A 22,442-nucleotide genomic window follows, 5' to 3' on the forward strand; every position below is an offset into this window, starting at 1 on the left:
TGCTGTTATAGATAATTGTAGACTTTAATAAGTTTTACATCTATCAAACTAAAAAAAATTCAAGTAAGACACATAATAAAGAAATCAAAAATACGCTGAAATATTTTTTCTGTGTAAATTTATTAATTCACACAAATTGTTAAAAAAAAAGAATTATTAAGTTTTTTTTCTACCTGCATATACTAAAAAAGCTAGCTAAGCAGTTTTTCTACATTTTATAATATAACAGCCTAAGCTGATAAAAAAGTTTTTTTATGCATTAAAAATGAAACTTATAAAAAGAGAGCTAAATAACTATAGTGTATACTTTAAAGCTAAAATAAAAAACTTTTAAAACTAATTTGATTTACTTTATAATAAAGATTCAAATGTGAAAACACAGTGATCATCTTTTGCAAAAATTTATTTGCAGTCTAAACAATAAACTAATTCATGACAAAAAAAACAATATATTAAAAAAAAAAAGTAAGTTGCTAAACTTAAATCACGTTTCAATATTATTTATTTATTTCAAAAAAAAAAACTAATAAAGGCACCTCAGTTGAGTAAAACAAAATTTTTGTATACGTTTTTATATAGTTATATTAATATTACAAAATCATCGCGTTTACATTTTTGAAGAGTCCTTATGAAGCAGATGCTTCTAAACCATTTTTAAATGTAATAATTTTTCAAATAAATACTTAAGTGATTATGATACTAACATTGTGACAAAACAATGAGAACCAGTACTTATGTGCAATTCGAAAAGGTTAAATAATCATTGTGTTCAGTATTATAGAACAAAATGACTGTTTTGGTAAGTAAAGTTATAGCTATACAATGAAATAAGTTATCTGAATTGTTTTTTTTGAATTTATTTTAATTTTAAACGTTTTTGAAAATGTTTTTGGTAACAATAACACAATACTATACTAATAATCTAGTGTTTTCCTAACTAAAAATTTAAAACAACTAATATGCTCCACATTACTCTTATATTTTTACAAAATTTTAATTTTAGTTTAAAAAAAGTATAAGTTTACACTTCAAAAAAATATTTTATCTACAAAGATATTTTAATCAGCTGTAAAACATAAAAATAAAGTCAATACAAACTATAATAATGTAATAAGCTCTTTCGCTAAAAAATATAATTAGCTATCCAAATAATATAAAAAAATAACTAGTGTATATATTTAATAGAAATTACTTTAAACTAAATTACTAAACAACATAAGACGTTACAGTCTTCTTAAATACATTCTATATTATGTTATATTCAGAGCTAAAAAAAAATGCTCTAAAAACTTAGTCAACTATTTGTAATTAAATTAAGTTAAGTGACTTTTTAGATAGATTACTTAGAGATTAAGTTAAAGTAAAGTGATATTAAAACGTTTTAACAAAATAGAATTTTATTAATCAGCTTGTTTAAACCTTAGTTTATAAAACTACTTTTAAAGCTTATTCGAGTTCACAATCTAAACAACTATCAAGAATATCTCACACAAGAGAACCTGATCAAATAGTTTAGTATTAATTTTTTTCAATATTTAAAGTAATGTTTTAAAAGTAAGATATAAATTCAGCTCGTAATTATTTAGTTAAACACTTGTTTAGATTAAGTTGTGATGTAGATAAAATGCTCATGTCTCTAACTTGTAGAACATAAAAAAAACTAAAATAAACGTCTGCTGATTGAATTAAAACGTCTGCTGATTTCGAACTAAAAGTAATTTAACAGATTTAAATAAAGAAATAATTTAAAAAAAATATTTTAAAGACAAAAAAAAAGTTATGAAAGTTTAGATAAGGTAAATAAAAAATAATAAGAATAAAAGTAAATTACCAAGTAGTCTTTAACAATATTTTTAGCTGTAACCGTATCAAACACTTTGTTTCATTGTCATATGGTACAAGCAAGTTTTCTAGGTTATTTTAAATTGCGTTGACTCGATATATAAATAATTTTGATAATTATGAAGAGTACATCAACCTTTTATAGAAACTTATTTATAAAAAAAATATTTATTTTACTAAAAAATTGTTGTTTAAGTTTTATTTTCTTATACAAAATAGAGTTAAAGTTATTAGTGCTATCTAAAAATATTTGTGTATTTTTCCTAAACTGTATTAAATTTCAAGCAATGTCATTTCTAATATTCAATAAATGATGCAAATTAATCATTTTCGAATAGTATTTCCTAGTACAGACCACATTTTTTTTTATTACTCATAAAGTTTTTAGATATTTAAAAGCTTTGTATACCTTAGCATTAAACTACACTAACATTTTCATTTTCATTAACGTGATCTATATATACATACTTTGTTTTTGAGAATGTTTAAAGTTTTAACTTATCTTCATAAGACAAAGTTTTTTTTACCAAAAAAAAATCAATATTACATTAAAATGTTTTAACGAAGTCAATAATAAAATTTTTTAAACAAAGTTCAAGGAATGTTGAATTTTGAACCATGTTTAATATATGTACCATAGTAAATAGTTTTTATGATATTATAGCTTTGCAGGATGTATGTTAAAATAGTTCAAAGTTTTCGTTAAAAAAAAAACGTTGTTACACACTTTGCTAAAAATAAGACTATTTTTTAATAGATAACTTAATACAATCTGAAACATTTACAACTTTTTAGTAAAACATTGTTTATTTTTCAGCAAAATTAAAAAAAAGTTTTGATTTTTTAAAAACATGATAACAAATTAAGAACAACACTAGTAAAATTAATTTGATCATAATCTTACACAGACTTTAGACAACACTATGTTTTGTGTATTTTTAATCTAATTAAATATGAAAAAATTAGAATAAAACCTTTAAGTCTTAAATTCTTAATTTAGTAAATAATCTTAAGTGTTTTTATTTAAAACAACGCGGTTGTATAGATTACTGATGGCAACAAAACACATTAATAAAGTTTGAATATTTAATAACTTTTATATAACAACAAGGATTTTTACTAAAAAATAGCAAAGAAAGTATCGGCAAAAGTTTACAGAGCCTAAGTTTGGACTTCTGTATGTCGTGAGAAAAGTTCACATAAAGGTTTGATCAAATTCGATTATCAGACCACAAACCTTCGGTAGACTGAGACTCGGGTTTCGTTCTCATTGAAACTCGTCAGTCAGCCGCAACCAAAAAACTTGCAGTCGTCAGTCTACAAACAGTTTATCATGTTTTTTTTTTATCAAGCAATAAGTAGATTTGTTTAAAACAGTAAAAGTTTTTGTAAAGTAATGATTGATAACTATTTTGAGTATATAAAAAAAGTCTTTTTAAGTTAAAAACTTTATCAGCTCAGGTTTAAAAAGTAGTACCTACACACTAGTAGAAAAATAAAACAAGAAACGATATCTAATGAAAAATTTGACCTAAAAAATAATGTTTTAATTAACTTAAAATAAGAAGCTCTCGTTAAGATATACATGCTTCCAAAATAAAAATATTTTATCTTTTTGAATTGTCAAATTTTACAACTACAATTTTATATGTATACTTATAGACCAACTATAACAAAATAAATCACGTCAACAAACATAAAAAAGTACTTCAAAACTCTTTGATTTGATAACCTTGTTTTAAGAGGAAAACTTAAATAAATTTCATAAAGACTATTTCAAAGTTTATATTTTAACAGTATTTTTTATTAACTATTTAACCAGTCAATTGTTTTTAAGCATATATATTAAAAATTTAGTAAGTGTACTTACAAAAAGCTACTATATAACTAAATAAAAACTCACCCAAAGTCTAAATGTCATAAGATTATGACAAAAATTGATAATGAATGAAAACTGATAATTAAATAATTCAGACTTGATTAAAGTCATTAGAACCTAATTAGCATACTTAGTAAGGACTATCCTTAGGTATAAAATAGTTATCAGTAATTTCCTGAAAATATGAAGATACTATACCCAGTGCAACATTTTCTAATCAAAATATAATTGCTCTTAAAGTAAAAAATGTCTAAGACCAGGCTGGTTTTTTTCAGAACTGATTTGATCTTTTAAATCATTTGGCAGTTCTCTCTATAACTTGCTACCATCATAAACTAGAGGTTCATACCCATGTCTGTTACAGTTTGGTACGAACAATTTTTTAAAGTAGATATTCTTAATGGTTGTGTACTCTATCTATGTTTTCAAAAAAGAATTTGTTATTAACTGGTAAAAAGTCATTATTTAAACATAAAGACATCTAAATAGCTCAAGTTTAAACAAGTTTTCAACATTTGATACTATTTTGTTACTTTCAGGTTACAATTTTTTTGTATCTTTTAATAACAAATACATCTAATTGTTTAGTTTTTAAGTACATAGACTTCATTGTTTTTTACTTTATTTGTACTAACCTAGCACAACTAACTGTATTTTATGTGACTCATGAAGAGTGAATTAGAAATAAAATACAAAATATTTTTATTTAAAGACTATCTGTTTTTATACAAAACATCAACTGTGTTTGATAACTTAAATTTAAATTTTTTACATGTTCTTTTTTATTTTATATTACTATCCCTTATACAATGTTTACAACTAAATAGTTTTTCATCATTGTTTAACCTATTTTATATTATTTTTTATCTCTATGAAAAACATGCATTTTGTTTATAAACATTTAACTTAAGTCTGTTTTTTATATGCAAGTCTTAAGTTATCTAAAGTTCGGAAGTACTGTTAGCACTGTTTTTTGCATATGTGTTTCTAAGAAAGTTGTACACAATGATAATTCATATGCAAGTTTAGAACCCAAAAACCGGTATTGTTTTACAAACGGTTAACATATATTAAACAGTTAAGAAACAGTAAAGGTCCTAGAACTAAACTCTGTTGTACTTTCACATCATTATTTTCGCTGGTTGAAACATATCCCGTAAAAATCAAAAAAAAATTCCATTCAGTAAGATATTATCACAATAAAAAACTTTAGTTTCCATTTATAAAACTATAATTTGCCAAATAGAATATCTCTAGTCACACTATCAAAAGCTTTATTTAAAATAGGGGAGAGTAACGTTTTTTGTCGGCAGGCAAGATGTGAAATTATTAGCTTAATGTGGGTCGAAGTAAATAAGCTTTAATTTAGTTTACGAAAGTTACTTAAATATACAACTTGTTTGGTTAAAATCTTATTTTAATGTAAAACTTTAGAAAGTTGGCTCAAAAAATGTGGTGCGATAACTAAAGGAAACTCTTTAGTGGCTACTTAGTCTCAAAAAATATTTAAAATAAGATATTTAAAAAATCTTTTGTCTTAATTTTAAAATTGAAAAATATATATATTTATTACATAGTGAATTTAGGTTTTCCTAATTTTTTTTTTGATCAAGTAAGAAGACAAGGGTTAAAGACTAAACAAACAGTCAATGGCCTTTATCTCACAAAATATTAAGTTTATATAAAAAAAGTTTACCAATAAAATTAATTCGCCGAAAAAAGTAAAAACAAAATAGTGAAAATTTAAATTTTGGAGATATGCTGCGATAACTAAAAAAAAGCCAAAATGTTTTAATTTTGTCTTTCGGCTCTAGCACCGACTTAATAAACTCGAGTTAAAAAAATATCATACACTTTTTGCTGTATGATTATTGATTACGCTTTTAAACAACACAAAAAAAAAATTCTTTTAGAACAAAGAACAAAGATATTGTTATGTTTAAAATTTTTGAAGTCAAGAAAAATTACTCGAATTTCCCCTTATTTTTAAATGATTATCGTATTGAAGAGATTGTCATACAATTGTGCGCAATCACAAAATAGTCGGTAATTGATAGCAGAACAACAAACCTTTCAGTTTTATTCGACTAAATACTGTCAATTGAAAATAAAACTGGAGCTGAAGCTCAGATAAATAGAAAAAATAAGAATAACATTTTTAAACTTCTCTTGAAACGGCTTTTTTTAGATTATATTAAAAAAAAACAGTCTTAATGAAACTTATTACACTACTTCACCTGATGATAATTCTGATGTTACACAAGAATTAGTTTCGTTTGTTATTAGTGACTGAAATGCAGATATACAAAAAGTTAGTGACGGAATTACTAACAAAAGTCTTTAGAAAGCAGGTTGATTTGATTCTTATAAATCTGCAAAAAACATGGTTAATATTAATAATGGCTGTCAAAAAAGTGGCAACAAAAAATAAGATGAAAATAGTAAAGGTTATTGTGAAGAAAATGAAACCTCTAATGGTGCAAAAAAAGTTCGGAAGATTTTTGTCTGACAACGATTTTGAAAAAAGTCTTTGCGGCTTGGAAAAACTGGAAAGCACGTCTTGCATTGACTCAATACTCCAGTGCTTGTTCAAAACACCTGAACTTGCGCAATATTTTATCAGCAGAGCCTACAATCTGAATTCAACCCCCGATAAAGGCAAGCTTGCAAAGGGGGTCGCAGTTTTGTTTGAACGTTTTTAGAGAGTTAATGTCAGCACAATCATTTAAGGTTGAAAATACAAAAACAGAACTGCTTACTGCTAAATACAAACGATGCTTAAAATTCTGTGAATTTTTACTTAATAAATGAAGGTAAAAACTCAAAGGTTGCAGATGGTTAAACGAAACAGCTTGATCCTGACAAAAAATCTAAGATAATTCGAACTTTTGGCGTAATATTTCAAATAGAGTATCTTTGTGACTGTAATAATGACGTATATGAGAAAAATGTTATGTAAACTTGATTCAAAACCTTCGTAGTTCAAGTAACCGGGCTAACTTTTGTACACATAATAATATTCTTAACAATTGTTTCGAGCGAACAGTATGCGAGGAGTGAAACAAGAACAAAAAATTAGCTAAAACTTTTTGTTAATAACTTCCATTATTAATTATTACGATTTCTCAAAAAATCAATGAAGGTAGCAAAATCACAAACTGGGTGAAATTTTCTATACGTGTTTCATAAAAAAAGGGCAGCATTTCATGTGAAAAAGGTGAATACAGTTTGTTCAAAAACACAAAAGGTCTAAACAGCAATAAGTGCACTGCGAAGTGCAAGGAAATATAAGATGATTATTGGTACAAAAACAGTGACAGAAGTTGGTACAAAAAGAAAAAACAACTTGTAGTTTAAAGGTAGCGATAAAGTTTACATTTTGTTCAACACAAACATAAAAGAAGCTGTGTTTTCAAATCACTACAAGAGACTTTTTGTGAAAGCTGTTTTGTAACAAACATTATTTTATTTATACAATTCATCAACACTGTATTATATAATATTTTGAAGTAATAAACTTTTTACGTTGGGTTAGAATTTTTTAAAGTTGTTTTATTTTTTTCCTTTCCTTACCTTTTTATAAAAACATTTTGTTTTTAAAGTCTACTAATACTTAAACAGTTTTTCTATGGTTAATTTAAAAAATTATATGAGTGTTTCTATTTAGTATGCGTTTATAGATTATATAGTCTGTACTCAGTTTTGTGTTTATAAGATTTTGATAACTAGCATTATTAAGTTTAAGCATTTCGTATAAAGATTTACAACGTTGTATAGCTAAAAACAACTTAAAAAAGTATGTATGTACTTCCTTAAAATGAAATGTAGTTGCAATTAAACCTAGATTATCTTTAAAGGATAAAAAGTAAAAATCTAACTTTGTTCGGAGACATAGAAGTTATTTTTTTACTAAATTTTTAAAACAGCTTGTAATGCTGTTATAACTAAGATCTCCTAAATTATACCTGTTTCTTGATACTGAATGTTTTACATCTTTTAAAGTTTACCCCGTCTGTATAAATAAAGCTCAAATGTTTGATATAAAGTGATAATATAATGTTTGATATAAATCTTGAAGTGCAAGGTTTCCCTAGCTTAAAGACTAAGCTTCCTAGTTTTCATATTAAAAAAATCTTTGATCGACCGTACATTAGCTATATGTTTTAAAAGAAATTCTATATTATACAGTTTAACAATGTTATACATATTTCTATACTATCAAGAAATTATCTTTTTAATACAGTTCACTAATTAAAATAGGCTTTGGAGGTTTACGTAGCGTATAACAAAGTGCAAAGAATATAACACTTTAGTTTGCTATATCAATTTACGAAATAAAAAATAAGTGGAAAACTAAACATAACAAATATTGAAAATATTTCAAATACATTGTCAACTCTACTTTTAGATCTGTACAACTAAGAATTAACCATTTTACAAGAAACCCTTTTAATGAAGTTTATAGGATGTCACTGCCGATCTAACAAAAGTTAAAGTCGTTTATAAGTTCAAATGCTACTGTGATAGTGTGCATATCGAGAGAACGTCCCAGAGATTTCATATTAAAAGACACGAAAATTTTTCAAAATCCCTTTGAAGTTGGATGGACACAGGTTTGAATAAATCATCTAATAGGTCATCGATGATTGCTGAACACTTATTAAACAATTATGATTGTCAAAGAGTTATAATGATAATCATTATTAAATTTCAAGTAAAGCACGTAATGATTATCATCTAAACGTTTTAGAATTTATAAAAACATTTAGACCTAAATTATGCAAGCAACAGTAAGTTTATAAATCTAATCTTTATAAGTTGTTATAAGTGTTGTTTTTTTCGCTTATTTTGTTTTACTTATTGTTTGATTCTACTTCTAACTTTATTTTTAATTTAATTTTACTTTTATTTTTGTACCTTGCTTATCTTACTTAAATTAATAATGTAATTTTAAACTGTTAATCTATCTCTGATTGATGTGGTTTAATTTTATTAGTTGAGTAATTTCTAATGAAACCCATAACTATTTACTTACCTAACCTTTATTTCAAAATTAGTTGCTAACAAAAGTAGGTGATAAGGGTTAGCTAAAGTATATCTTACTTGTTTGCTCAATAAAAAACATTTCTAATAAATCTTGTCTTAAATTTTTGTTTAATATCTGTAGTACTAAAAAGTTATTTAAAACTTAACTTAATAAACAAGTTAAGAAAGTTAGCGTAACTTATTTTTATTTTTGTATTTATTTTTTGATTTTTTTCAATAACTTTTATAAACTTAGTTTTATTCAAATTTCATTTATATATACTTAAAAAAAAGAAGACCCTTAATTTACCTTGTCTTAAAATAGCTTTATTGCAGCTGCAGATGGAAAATGCTAAGTTAGTTTAAAATTATAAATACATAAAGTACAACAGTGTTCTAAACTCACTAATCATTAAATATAAATTTCAAAAACAATATTATGTATTAGTATGTTGCGGTTGCACTGTAGTTCTTAAAGCTTTCATAAAAAATTCCAAATAAAACTAAATTGTAACTTAGAGAAATAATTGAGACAAAATGTTTCCAAAAAAAAAACAGATTAGGCTATCAGGTATCACAACTTATCAAAAGAAATAAATTTGCTGTTATGTATATAAACTGATTACCTAAATATTTTCTTTAATTTAAAAAAAAATTGTTGTAAGATTATTTTTTTAAAAAGATAAAAAAAAATTAATCTTTAGTTTTGTTATAGTTTAAATCAAAGTTTCCTAAACTCAATTTCATATACGCACTTTTTAAAAATGATCGCCCATAAAAGACTCCATAACGTCTAGTGTAAGTTTTAAATCATCAGTAGACTTTGCTTAAGAAATTTCTACTTTTCATTACAGACCCTAGTACACCTAATGTAATTTTTGAATTTTTCGTGAAATGTACCTAAGACCTTTTTTTGCTCTTCACTATAGAACCAAGATTGTAAAGTTAAGTTCAAATTTCTCGTTAAACTTATCTAAGTTTCCCTTATGGTGCCTTTTTTTTCACGGCCCGCTTTTTCACTCAAACACATATTTTTTGTTTATTTAGTCTTAAAAACCTGTTTATTTAATGAAACTAGCTTTTAAAAAAATTTACTAACTACTACAAGCAGCTAATAAAGATGATTTATGTGGCGCTTAAATGCATACTAAATAAAATTAAAAAAAACTTCAACATTAATAATTAATTGATACACAAAAAAGTTTCTGATCTAACGATGCTTGGCAAAAATATTTTTATACAAGAAAAAAAAAATGGAATGAAGGAATGAATACTTCTTTAATGTTTTTTAAAAATGCAAAGTTCTTAAAAGTAAGTGATATTCAGTACAAGAAAAACTCTGGAAAGGAAAATATTTTATATAAACAGTTTTATTAAAAAACAATTTAAGATTGTTAATTAGTTTTCATTAGAGTTATAAATGATAATTAGGCTCAAAATTTAAAGTACAAATTCTCATTCTGAAAGCTCTAAACTTGGTTAAGTTTGAAAATAATATCGGTAGAATACGAATTTTTTTATTCATTCTAAATTTGAAATAGTAGGAGCAAGTATTAATATTTAAGTGTCAAAAAAACAATTCTCAAGAATTTTAAACCGTCTAGAAAGTAAAAATTTAGACTTATTGAAAAATCAGACAACAGTAAACTTTTACATTTTTTCTAATGAATTTTCTTGTATGAACTTTTTTTGTGACATTCTATTTGATTTAATTATTCTAGTTTAAGTGGAAAAAAATGTTTTATAACTATTAATATATAACTAAAACGTAAAGATATGAATAAAAATTTTTTTAAATCCAAATGTAATCTCTAAATAAGTTTAACTCTCTCGATATAAAATATATAAAAAAATTACCATTGTTTTAACTAATGTTTACAGCCAAAAATGATGAATATAGATTTTCAAGCCGAATGTTTTTAAAGTTTTACATTCTTCTTAAAGTCTTAAGTTTTTATTACTATCACTAGCTAAATCTATTTCAAGCGACAAACTATAAAGTTAAGTAAATGAAAAAGTTTATCTAAGAATATTTATTACGATGATTGTATGCAAAAAACACAAATTACAATAAGTTTAACAAAATGCAAACAAATATGTTTCAACTATTCACACTAGCTTTTCATTTTGCAATATATATCATGAAAAAACTATATATTTATAAAGTTAAATGAAAATAAAAGTTTTAAGTATAAAACTAGTTATTCAAAAGAGTTAAAGCTTTGATAATACATATTGTGTTAAGTGTATTGAATTTAGCATTAACAAATGAAGACAAAAGTTATAAATAAAACTTTTAAATTGTTTACGAAAAAATATTGAATTTGTTAGACATAGTGTTATAATTTAACCATTACGTAGCTAAAATGAATACTTGAACTGGACGGAATAATTTTAAATAATTATAAAACTTTGTTAATAAACATAATGTATTTGTTATTTTTGAAAATTAGTTAGGTAAACTTGTATAAAACTTTTAAAAAGAGAAAAAAGTTTATCTAAAATTTGCTAAAATGCAAATAAAAAATTAAAAATTAATAGGTTATAAACAAAACATCTTTAGCTTTTGTTCTTTTAAGTCTGATTCAGTTTTTAATGCTACAAGTATGAAACGATAGTTTTCAAACTTTTGGTCAAATTCGTCAAATGAACAAAAATTATCATTTCAAGACTTTATTTGATTTTTTTTAGGGTAAGCTAAAGACCAAACCAGTTGTTGAATGCCAACAGTGCAGCATTTTTAGCGGAGATTATGGACATTTCAATAGCTGACGCGCTCCATTCAATAGGACTCGTGTAATACAATCCTTGCTCGTTTAATACAAAACTTTCCAAATGCTCTGGAGGTCTGAAAGTATTTCTAAATTTAACTAGCTGATATGTGATATTAAATTGAAAAATATTTTGAAAATTAATGTTTATAAGTTGAAAAGTTATAGGTAAAAAATGTTTATACAAAAAAATACTAATTTTAACTTTTTATACTGACTGAAATTTAGGGTAAGCTTTCCATGGGACCTCTTTCTTTTCCTTGTAAATTTCAAACAAATAATCTAATTGATTGTCTGTGAGAGTTTCAGTGGAAAATATTTTGTAAACTCCCAACTTATTTTCATTTAAAAGTTTATCTTCGTCTGAACTGTAGTCTGCTGGTGCTTGTAACGCTATTGACCTGCAAATTAAATTGTGTCGTTTTTGGAATTAAAAAATCATTTCAGTCTTTATAAAAAATCAAGTTAGTTTTAATTATTTTAACTAGTAAAGTAATCAATTAAACAATACAACACTTTTTAAAGGGATTTCACACCTGTAAAAGCTGTCTTCTATCGTGTTTATTTTAGTTATAGGACACTCTTTACCCTTGCATCCAAAAGTTGTGCTGTTGAGTCTACCATAAACGAATGTTGCTACTGTTGACCTGTTTTTCAATTCCTTTCTTTGAAAACTTTGTCTAAAGTAAACTATTTAAAAGGTGCATATTAATTTAAAACGATAGAAAAATTCTATGTAGGACATTGAGGTGTACAAATTAATTTAAATAAATTGCGCTCACTGTTAAATACAGACTTTCGTCTTAACAAGATAGAAAAATAGTAGCATTTTAGTTTTAAGATTTTAATTTATATTTAACCTGTAACTTTGTTTGTGTTTTTTGTTTGTAGGACACTTCCTTCCGTTTGAGCACGCTTTACTTACATCTATCGATGGTCCATTGTAATAAAGTGGGCTCGCTAGGATTACGATATCATATGATCTAAACATTTTCAAATTGGATGTAAAATAATATTGATTTTAAACAAATATTATCCTGATAAATAAAACGCAAACTTTAGATATTTTTCTGAATAGGTTTAGCTACTAATAATTTTCAATCGCAAGCATACAAGTAATCCTGCGCTTTTATAAAATAAAAATATAACTTTGACAGAGGTTTTTTTACAGTACTGTTTTAATTTTGCCAAAATAAATTTTAAACTAGCTGATTTGTCTACACTTAACAGTTTGAAACAAGTTATTGTGCATACTGTTTTATTGTTATATTCTTTAAAAACTAAGGTTTAGCATTTCTGTAGTCTTATAACATTATGATGTTATAAATTTTAAACGAACCTGGTCAAGTTTCCATCTGATGATACGGAAAACTTTTTAACTGCAGCATTGAACTCAACACTATTCACAGCTGATCTGATATTATTGGCGCGCGATTCACCAACTGATCTTTCACACAACTGGTAGTTTCCCCCGTTAACAGCCCAAGTTCCTGATTCAAACCCAGAAATACCAACTGCGCCTTTAAAAGTGTTAGAAGTATGATAAAAAACTTAAGGTGTGGATTTAAAGGTTAGCAATTTAATGTTTTAAACCTGCAAACTATATTTAAAGAAAAAACAAGTTTACTATTTTCTAAAGCTTATAAATTTAAATAAATAACTCCTTTCGTTTTACTAACTATTAAACTTTTGTTCAAGTATATTGTGTATTTTGGTACTAAATTATAAAAATAAAATATATAAAATATTTTGTAGCACTTTTTTATTTTCTATGATCATTGTTTTTAAATATTCAACCATTAGTAACCTGCAAAACCATTCAAATTGCAATCTTGACCGTAGTTGACCAGCAAAGCACCATTTACAAGAACGTTTGTCAGTTCTTCGCTGATTCCATTGTTATCAATAAGCATTTCACACGCTGTTTTCTGTTAGAAAAAAAAATTTGATTATATTTTTTATAATAAAACACTTTAGATAATAAGTAACAAACTTGAGTTGAATTGTAGAACTTTTCGTCTGGAGTTATTCCTTTTAATAATTCTCTAACAGAAGAATAGCTCTTTCCATCATTTTGTATTTCATAAATACTGTATTATAGTTTGCTCGTTACATTAATACTCGACCATAAAAAAAGTATTAGACAATTAAATTGGTCAAGCTAGTTTTAGGTAAAGCAGATTTGAAAATATCATTTTAAATAATTAGTTAATTATTCAAACTTTTTAACGATTAGGAATAATTAAATACTTTTTATAATAAAAATATTCTACCAATTTTATAAACGTAATTTTCTTTACTAAACTGTTATTTTGATCTTTTGAAAATCAAATATAGAATATTATATCAATTACTTTAAAAATTTTCCAATAAATTCTTTGATTAGCATGAACATTCTAATGATGCTAAACTGGAACTCCCAAATCATGTAAAACAAAGTTTTCAATCCACTGTCGCCGCTGTTCATGGTGAACTGTTTTTCGTTTTTATTCCAAAATTCAATGTCTCCATAATGCTTGTTGTCTTCCCGTTTAGGCAAATCTTTGTTTTGTTTAAATATTATTGTTGGTATTAGTTTAAATGTAACTTTTATTAAAAGAACAATATGAGCGTATAAATTCAACTGCATTTTAAACTGGAAGATTAAAAGTTGCTTAACTCTAAAAAATCTTCAGTAAAAATAGCAATTTATAAGAATTTTTAAAACTTATCAGTACATAAAGTTTAATCAAAACAAATATTTTCAAAATAAATCAACATTGTAAACTCTTAAGTCATAAACAAACCAAAATGTTGAGCGAGATGCTTCGCGTACAAGTTCTTCGGATGGAGGATCGAACCTCCGCACTCGTAACTCCTTCCCATCATCTCCAACACCCTCACCCTGCCGCACAAACGCTCCCCCGGCTCGTACAAGTCTATTGTGACGTCATCGCCGAACAATGAGCGGAGGAAAAGCGACGCGGTCGACCCTCCAATGCCTCCTCCGATGATGCCTGTTTTCATTGAATTTATAACTCTATAATATATTTGTCTTACTTCAAAAAACTTTAGTAAGTACTTGTTTCATAATAAAAACGGTAACAATATTATAATGGTTTAAATTCTCAAATCGTCCTTAAATATGTCAATTGTTCTTTGTGATTTTTTAGTCTTTAGCAATCAAGTTGAATATAAACTGAATGTATAAAAACGAAAATATAAAAACTGTATAAAAACGAAAGTATGTGTTTATAAGTGTTTCAAACTTTTTTTTTAAGATATGATTTGAGTGGCAATATATCATCTTTAAAAAGGTGAACTTAAGTTTAAAAAAACAAAATTTTTATTTTGAGTAGCAACTATTTACATTTACAAAAACTTAAACTTTTTAATGTTAAAAAAAAAGTTTTTTGTTTTTATTTACCTATATTTTTAGGATGCTTCGAGTCAGCAGAGTTTACAATTTTTGAGACTTCTTGTTTGTATGAAGTTGAAAATAAGTCAGGAATTACTTCTGCTTCACCATAATAGATGTTAAGTAAAAAGGCGAAAAGTACTGCAACAATAGCTGTTTTCATAATTTCTTTGATCATCTAACCTAAAAAAACAATATAAGTATATCAAATAATGTTTATTATATCAGACACTTGAAATACTTTTCTGTCTACTATAAGTTTAATTTTTACTATGTATTGTAATGTTCTTCAACTAGTTGAACATATTCACTAGCTTTTATAAAAAGCAATACTTTTTGTACATATTCGTTTAGAAAAAAATGTATTGTAAAATGCTTTAACAAATACTTTTTTGTAAATTTTTTTTAAAACTTAAATTTATAAAGTACTTGAAGTTTTTTGGCTTTTCTTAAGCCCTTGATTTGAATTGATACTAATTTGATAAGGAGAATCGAAATTAATCACACACAAGTAGAATCAAGTGGGAAAATAGCTGTACTGAGAATTTACTAAATTCGATTATTTTAGTAGTTTCATATTGTAACCTTATATAATTACGTCATAATTGATTGAAATTAAAGTTTTTAAAAGTCTTTCAAACTTTAGTTTCTCTTTAAACAAAACTTTTGAAAAGGTCTTGGGCAATTTTTTTTATATAAAAACAATCTCTATATTATATGTGTTTGGTGTTGCTGTTAAAAATTTCTTAAGTTTATTTTTTTAGTTTTCTCTAAAACGTTTATATAAAATAAAACTTTATGTAATAGTTGGTACATAACTTATTAGATTTTTGCTGAACTATTGTGTTTACACAGTTTAAGAACGTATTATTTTATGCCTTACCATATAACAAAAAAAAACTAAATACTTAATAGTTAAAAGTTATAAAAGTCACATTAGACTTTGAACTGTTTTAAACTTTGCTGACCAAACTAACATTGTAAGCTACTATTTAAACTTAACATTTAAATCTACATAAGTTACAAGGAGTTTTTTTTTTGTTATGTTGTTAAACACAAAGTATCTAGAATTAATTTTTGAACAGTCTTTTAAACTGTTTTTATATATCATGCATATTGCGTTTGTATAATGAAGTTTATAAGATTAAAGTTTTTTTATTTAAAATTACATTTTTAAGCTAATAAGCTTATGCTTTTATGAATGATGTTTATACATTTGACAGTTTATAATCAAAAAAAATAGTGTTAACTTTTTAATTTGTTTTCAAAAGCTCAAATAATCTTAACAGATTTATATTTAAAAATGAAAGGCTTTTAAGTTTACGCGTGCACATTATCATTTACACATTTTGCTATTTAGTTAGGTTATTATGTTTGATTAATTGTTTGCTACATAGATATTTAAATATATACTCGCAATAAACAGTTTGCTACAAAATGATCGGTTTTACTTACGGTACAAACTATATTAAAATCCTAAGGAGTATTAGAAAGCAAATCTACACTACCAACCTTTTTTATTGAAATACCATTCAAACAACATTAAGCATTAAACTATTCTGAAAAAATATTTGCTACTATGCAATGATATAATACATTTTAATTTTTCTACGTCTAACGGTATAAAAATGTGTTAAAGAAATTATTTAGTTTTAAAAAGTATATCCCGTAAAATAAAAAAATATTATTTCTACTTTACAATTTATACTTTTTCTATTTTTGAATAACTATTTGGAACATTATAAAACATTTTATATAGTATAGAGTTTTATATAGTATAGTACACTTTAAAACTTTTATTTTATAAGAAAACCAGCTTTAAAATTAAAATTGTTTAGGAAATTTTCAAAACTTATTAAAGTTTTATCAATTGCCATAAAAGAAAGCATTTTTATATTTTAAAAGTACATATTATTTCAGGTAATAAACATATTTTCTTTATCAAAATTACTTTAGAAAGTTAAATTTAAAGCTAAAAAAATAAACTCTTACTTTAGATACAATAAAAAAAATTTTAACTCACAATACTTTTATAACTTTTATAATTAGTTTTCTAAGTTTAACAGATTGTTTAAACACACTATTCAGCTTAAATATTTTGCTAAAACTTTTTTAATTAATAAGTGGAATAAAACTAATATAACTTTTAACATACTACTCTATTTTTGATTACTAGTAAACTCAGCTACTCATAACGTTCTCACAAAACACTAATATTTTGAAATGAATTTAAATTTTAAATAATTAAGTATTTTGATACCCTTTCACTCATTTTTTTTTTGTAGACTAAGCTTTATAAGCATGCTAATACTATTTCAAGGTAAACACACAAAACAACACTGAACTTAATGCTTAAGTAAAATTTGTGAGAAATAGTAGATAGCAAACTAAACAAAAATTTTGCTGCAACTTACTATTTATTGAGAGAGATTTTGCGGAAAAAAAGATAGTCACGTTTTAGCAGAAAAATAAAATCGAATACCATGATTTTAACGAAATACGCTGGGGAGTTCTATTAAATTTTAAGACTTTTTATTTTAATATAAGTTTTATTTTTCTAATTTTTTTATACTTTGTCAAAACTGAAAGAAAATCATTTTGAATTTAACTTTGACAACGTTTAATTATGATGTATTAGTAATAGACACAGGTGTCACCAAAGAGCTTTCAAAAAATCGTGAGTAGTTTCTCAATTTAATGTTGCGTAATTCGTTCTTTGCCTTACATTTTACTTGAATACAAACCACATTTAGTTTAAGTAACAAAGTGTAAGTGTAGTTTTTATATTTAAGAAAAATTTATGAACTTTCTTTCACACTAATTAAACTCTTTATTGCTAATAGACTGCTACTCATTTGTAAAAAAGTCAGTTATGGTAAAAAATACAAAAAACTAGTAATAAAAACCAGGTACCTAAGCTTCTTATAAACACTGATTTCTCTAACATTTTTTAGCAGAAATAAATAAATAAAATAATATGCTTTACTAAAGTTTAGTTTACATTTATTCCAATGCTTGTATCTATACTGTAGTAAAACTTTATATTTGTTTGTTCTAAAACAAAACTAAGACATGAAAAAATAATTTAACGAATGTAGTAATTAAAATGTATAAGGAAGTATATTTTTCTAAATTGATTTAATTCAAAAAAACTTAGTGTTTTATCATATAAAACTTTTTTATTGGAAAAGTAAATAATCTTTTATATTGGTACAACTGAGTGAAAACTTTTTAAAGCAATACATTAATTTCAAAAACAAAACTTATAAAAAAGTTTGTACATTCTAAAGATAATATATGATTAGTAGGTTTTGCTAATTTAATAATTAGAAGTGTTTGTAAACAATAATAAATAAATGTATTTTATATTTTAATCCAATTTATTTGTATTATTATTATGCTTTACTAAAAACTTAATCTGATTAGAACAGCTTTAAAAGTAATTGACTTAAACTTTAAATATATTATTTAAAATTTAGTATATTTTATTTTAATAAGTTCTTATTTTAAGTTAGTACAGATAGTTTAAACGACTCATACTAATAAAACTATTGAAAATAAAAAACATGCTTATTTTTAAGAAAACAATAAAACTTTATAATTTTTGTAACTTTTCTTTCAGTAACTTTCAAACAGTTATGGCTTTAAAGATGGTTTTATAAAACTAACTTTTTGCTGTAAAATAGAAAGGATTTGTTCTATATAAATTTAATTGTAGAAATCAAATTTTTTAGATAGATAAAAATAACACTAGTTGTATATTTGGAATCTGTATACTTTTATTTTATTACAGGATTTCTTTTTTCAACTGAGAACATTTCTGAAAATTCAAAAAAAATGTTACATTATTGCATATGCATAATACAAATAATTCAATTTCAGCATAATAAGACTTGATTTTTGATTGTTTTAATAGTAAAAAGGTTGGAAGTGAAAATCAAATATAATCCTATGCAAACACTATTACTAGATGTTATTTTCAGATACACTTGCTCTGTTGATCAGGACGTCTTTGTAAGTAAATTTGAATAATACTAAATTTTAAATACGTATAAAGATGAAAGATAAAAATATCAAAAAATCTACAATACTAGTATCACGTCAAAGATTCTGAATAAATGCGAAGAGCTGACAAAAACATGATAATAATGTCAGACTAATTATTAATTGCAACTCAGCCAGAACTCGAAAAGGTAAATTATGGTTTTTAATTAAAAAAACGTGGAAAACAGAATGGTCCTAACAGTTTAGAATCGATGCTAATCGAAAAGAAGAAACTGAACACTCATATTGCATTTAATTGAAAAACAAGATTTTTAAGGACTTCCGAGTTAATACTTTCTTTTATTATTACTTACATATGTCAATTAAAATCGTTTTCTTAAACAGAGTGTTTCTGTTTACGTCTAAGTAGCTGAATTACGTTAATAACAACTCAAATTGTTTTTAGTTTTTTTTAATATAATGCTAAAACTAGCTTATTTTCTTATTTAAAAGATTAATTAATTAGATTATTTTAAATAACTTCTAATTAATACTAACAAAAAAAATATGTTTAATATTTCATTTCAAGTATGCTACTAAATCCTTAAAAACTTATATAGTAATGATTATAACGGGCAAGCGAGACTAAACTTCTAAATTTAATTCATATAAACTTTTTTGTTATAGTTTTATATTGAATTTGTATGTTTTGTTTGTATCATGAAATGACGCGTGCTTCTTGTTTTCGAAGCAACAAAAACGTAATCACGTAACAAAAACGTAATTTAACATTTTATTGAATAGTACAATAAATGTTTATACGATTTAAAGTAAAAATAATCACAACAATCTTTAATATTCATTTATTTTAATTAATATATAATAAACTTAACAAATGAATATAAATTAAAGTCTTTTAAATCCAATTAGACTTTGTATAATAGCCAAATGGTTTTGAAAAGATACAAAACTTCTACAAAAAAGATAATGAAATAACTATAGCTAAAAGATAAAAATGATGATAAAGATGATAAAGATGCACTCTGAAATGATATGATTTATATTTTAATTAGATTTACAGAAGCCTAGTCTACCTACTAAACTTTTACAAAATTCCATAATGAAAAATAGTAAATGACTGATGTTTCTTACAACAAAAAAGATATATAAACATAAGTAAATTCTGCTACAAAATTAGAAGTCTTTAAACTAGTTTAGTTTCTAGTGCTACCACTAAGATATTAAAAATTTAAAGCTCGTTAGATTAAACAGATCAAGTGTTTAACTGAGGACACTCAAAAATAAGCATAGGCTTATGTTGATCAACATATTACGGACTATATAGTTTAAAAAATAGACTCAGAACTAAATAACTATTGCATTGAAAACATCTATTTTTTAATAATTCAAAGCATAAACTTTCAAAGTTTGCTCTACAGTCAGCTCTCGCGAATAGACGAAGATTGTGTCCACAGCAAAAGTGCGTATTAAACGAGTAAATAATTTACCTACTATATTGACTGCTTTCTTATGATATATTTAATTAAATATAGTTTGGGGACTTTCCTCCTTTTTTGTTTACAAAAATAGTTTTCATTAAAGTTGTACACATATATGTGAAAAGTTTTTTAATAAAATTTTTATACGTGTATACAATTTTTTTTCTTTGTTCCTTGCTAACCTAAGATCAAACAGCCAGTACAAAAGATTAGAGATTAATTTTTTGACTTTTTTTATAAAACTTTATTCCATAAATATTGTTAGGAGTTGAATATTGTACCTTGTTTGATTAAAAGGTATAAAAAAGGGCTAAGAATGAAAATAACAGTAAGAACTTTATATAAAAATGTTGTTAACTATTAAAATTTATGGTACACTAATGCACAATCACATATTTATCCACCCGTCAAGAAACATAATTAAATAAAGTCTAAACAAACATAGAGGTGAATTAGTATTTCAAACTATATATAAAAGATTCAACATATTGTAAACTCAATACGTATAATAAATTTGCAATTTGAAAATTTTTCCTAGTTAATAATTATTATATTTTAGAACTAAAAAGTGTGTAATTAAACGTAGATTCGCGAGAGGTGACTGTATTGACTATTTTTAGCTTTAGATCGATTATTTTGGTTATGCTTTTTTTTTTAAGCTGATAGTGTGGATTAATAAATCTAGCTAAATAACTATTTTAAAAACTGTAAAACTACAGAGATTTATTATATAAAGCTTTTACCAAAGTGGAAGCTTAGAAAAAGTAACTTCGGTTGAAGACCATGTGATTGTGTATTTAAAATGTATGTGTGTAAGTACTTTTCAGATTTTAGAAATATTCAAATGACAAGAAGTAAAACAGATACTTAAAAAGCATTTGACATAAATTGTGCTCTAAAAAGTAGATACTAAATTGGTCCTATTTTAGTTGAATATGTACAATGTTACTAGAGTAATAAAATCTTTATTTTTTTACAGTATAAATTTTAAAACTTAAACAAAGTTTAAATATGAAAAACTTTTGTTTACTGTTGCGCAAAATAAAAATTTCATTTTACAAAAGCTCATCGAAATGATTACGCTAATTTCGACCTAACTTTGTTACATACAAAAGCATTTGAATAAGTAAAACAATCAAAAAACTGAAGATAGCTTTCGTTAGTTAAATTGCTTTTTGGTATCTTTATTATTTTAATTTTTACTCCTTCTCTAAACTCAAAAAAAATTATACTAGTGAGTAATAAAAACTTAAAATTACTTTAATTTTAAAACAATCACAATTGATGTAGGCCTGTTCTTTTCATAAGCTTGAAACAAAAACTTGTTACATAGTTTAAAATACTGATTCGCTAGAAGAAAAAAAAGTGTTTTTATTAATAATATTACTAAATATTTTTAATCTATCTATTAATTTTAGTTTAAAGCTTTTATAATATATAAACTCACTATAAGTTTTTTATTAGTTTTGACAACTAATACACTAGAATATAAAAAGCACTTTCTTTTTATAGTACCTTATTTAATATTTTTTTCAAGTACAGTAAATAAGGAACAATTTAATTAAATTTTGCTAAAAAGAAACCCTATAAAATGTATATGCTGCACAATTTTGACTACAGAAATTAAATTTTTTCAATAATTTTGCAGGTTTATTTGTCGTCCATTTTATCAAGATTTTAATTAACAACTAATTTAATTTAATTAACAATGCATGTTTTTTATTATATGTTTTGATTGTTCGAAAACTAATAAAAAGATCTCAACTTCTAGAGAAAAATTATATTTATTAAATTCTTTCAAGATAGTTTTTAGCAGACTCAGTTTCGGTCAAAAACCTCTTCAGTGCTTATTTAAGAAATCTTATTCAAATAGAATTCTGTTATATTTCATATAGTAATTATAAAACTTAGTTTTATACGATGTATATGTAGGTACATGAATCCTTGTTATGTATTTTCTTTTATTTTCCTAACTTTTAAACTTATAAGATAAACTATTGTTTTAACATCTGAACAAGTTTAGTTTTAAAAATTACTTCTACTAT

General features: G+C 24.5%; 1 protein-coding gene across 1 annotated transcript; it reads right to left on the reverse strand.

Annotated features, from left to right (window-relative positions):
* Positions 1–11,293: 11,293 nt before the first annotated feature.
* Positions 11,294–16,475, reverse strand: LOC145842473 (prenylcysteine oxidase 1-like). Its single transcript, XM_082949925.1, has 11 exons — positions 16,427–16,475; positions 14,924–15,097; positions 14,304–14,513; positions 13,872–14,058; positions 13,511–13,607; positions 13,325–13,445; positions 12,857–13,037; positions 12,378–12,500; positions 12,054–12,164; positions 11,736–11,918; positions 11,294–11,594 (listed from the first exon to the last, which is right to left on the reverse strand). The coding sequence occupies exons 2-11, from the start codon at positions 15,090–15,092 to the stop codon at positions 11,444–11,446; spliced, it is 1,533 nt and encodes a 510-aa protein (XP_082806051.1). The 5' UTR covers positions 15,093–15,097; positions 16,427–16,475; the 3' UTR covers positions 11,294–11,443.
* Between the last annotated feature and the right edge of the window lie 5,967 nt (positions 16,476–22,442).

Source organism: Thalia democratica, chromosome 8 (genome assembly GCF_965202585.1).
Source record: "Thalia democratica chromosome 8, ktThaDemo2.hap1.1, whole genome shotgun sequence".
In the NCBI taxonomy this organism is placed as follows: domain Eukaryota; kingdom Metazoa; phylum Chordata; class Thaliacea; order Salpida; family Salpidae; genus Thalia; species Thalia democratica.

What these genes read in the sequence shown, in the direction of transcription:
- LOC145842473 (XM_082949925.1), bottom strand. Translation starts at nt 15,092, where the DNA reads ATGATCAAAGAAATTATGAAAACAGCTATTGTTGCAGTACTTTTCGCC. An exon ending in TTTATTGGAAAATTTTTAAA is followed by an intron (nt 13,608 to 13,871) that starts GTAATTGATATA and finishes ACTATAATACAG; the next exon opens with TATTTATGAAATACAAAATG. An exon ending in AAAGCTTACCCTAAATTTCA is followed by an intron (nt 11,595 to 11,735) that starts GTCAGTATAAAA and finishes AAATACTTTCAG; the next exon opens with ACCTCCAGAGCATTTGGAAA.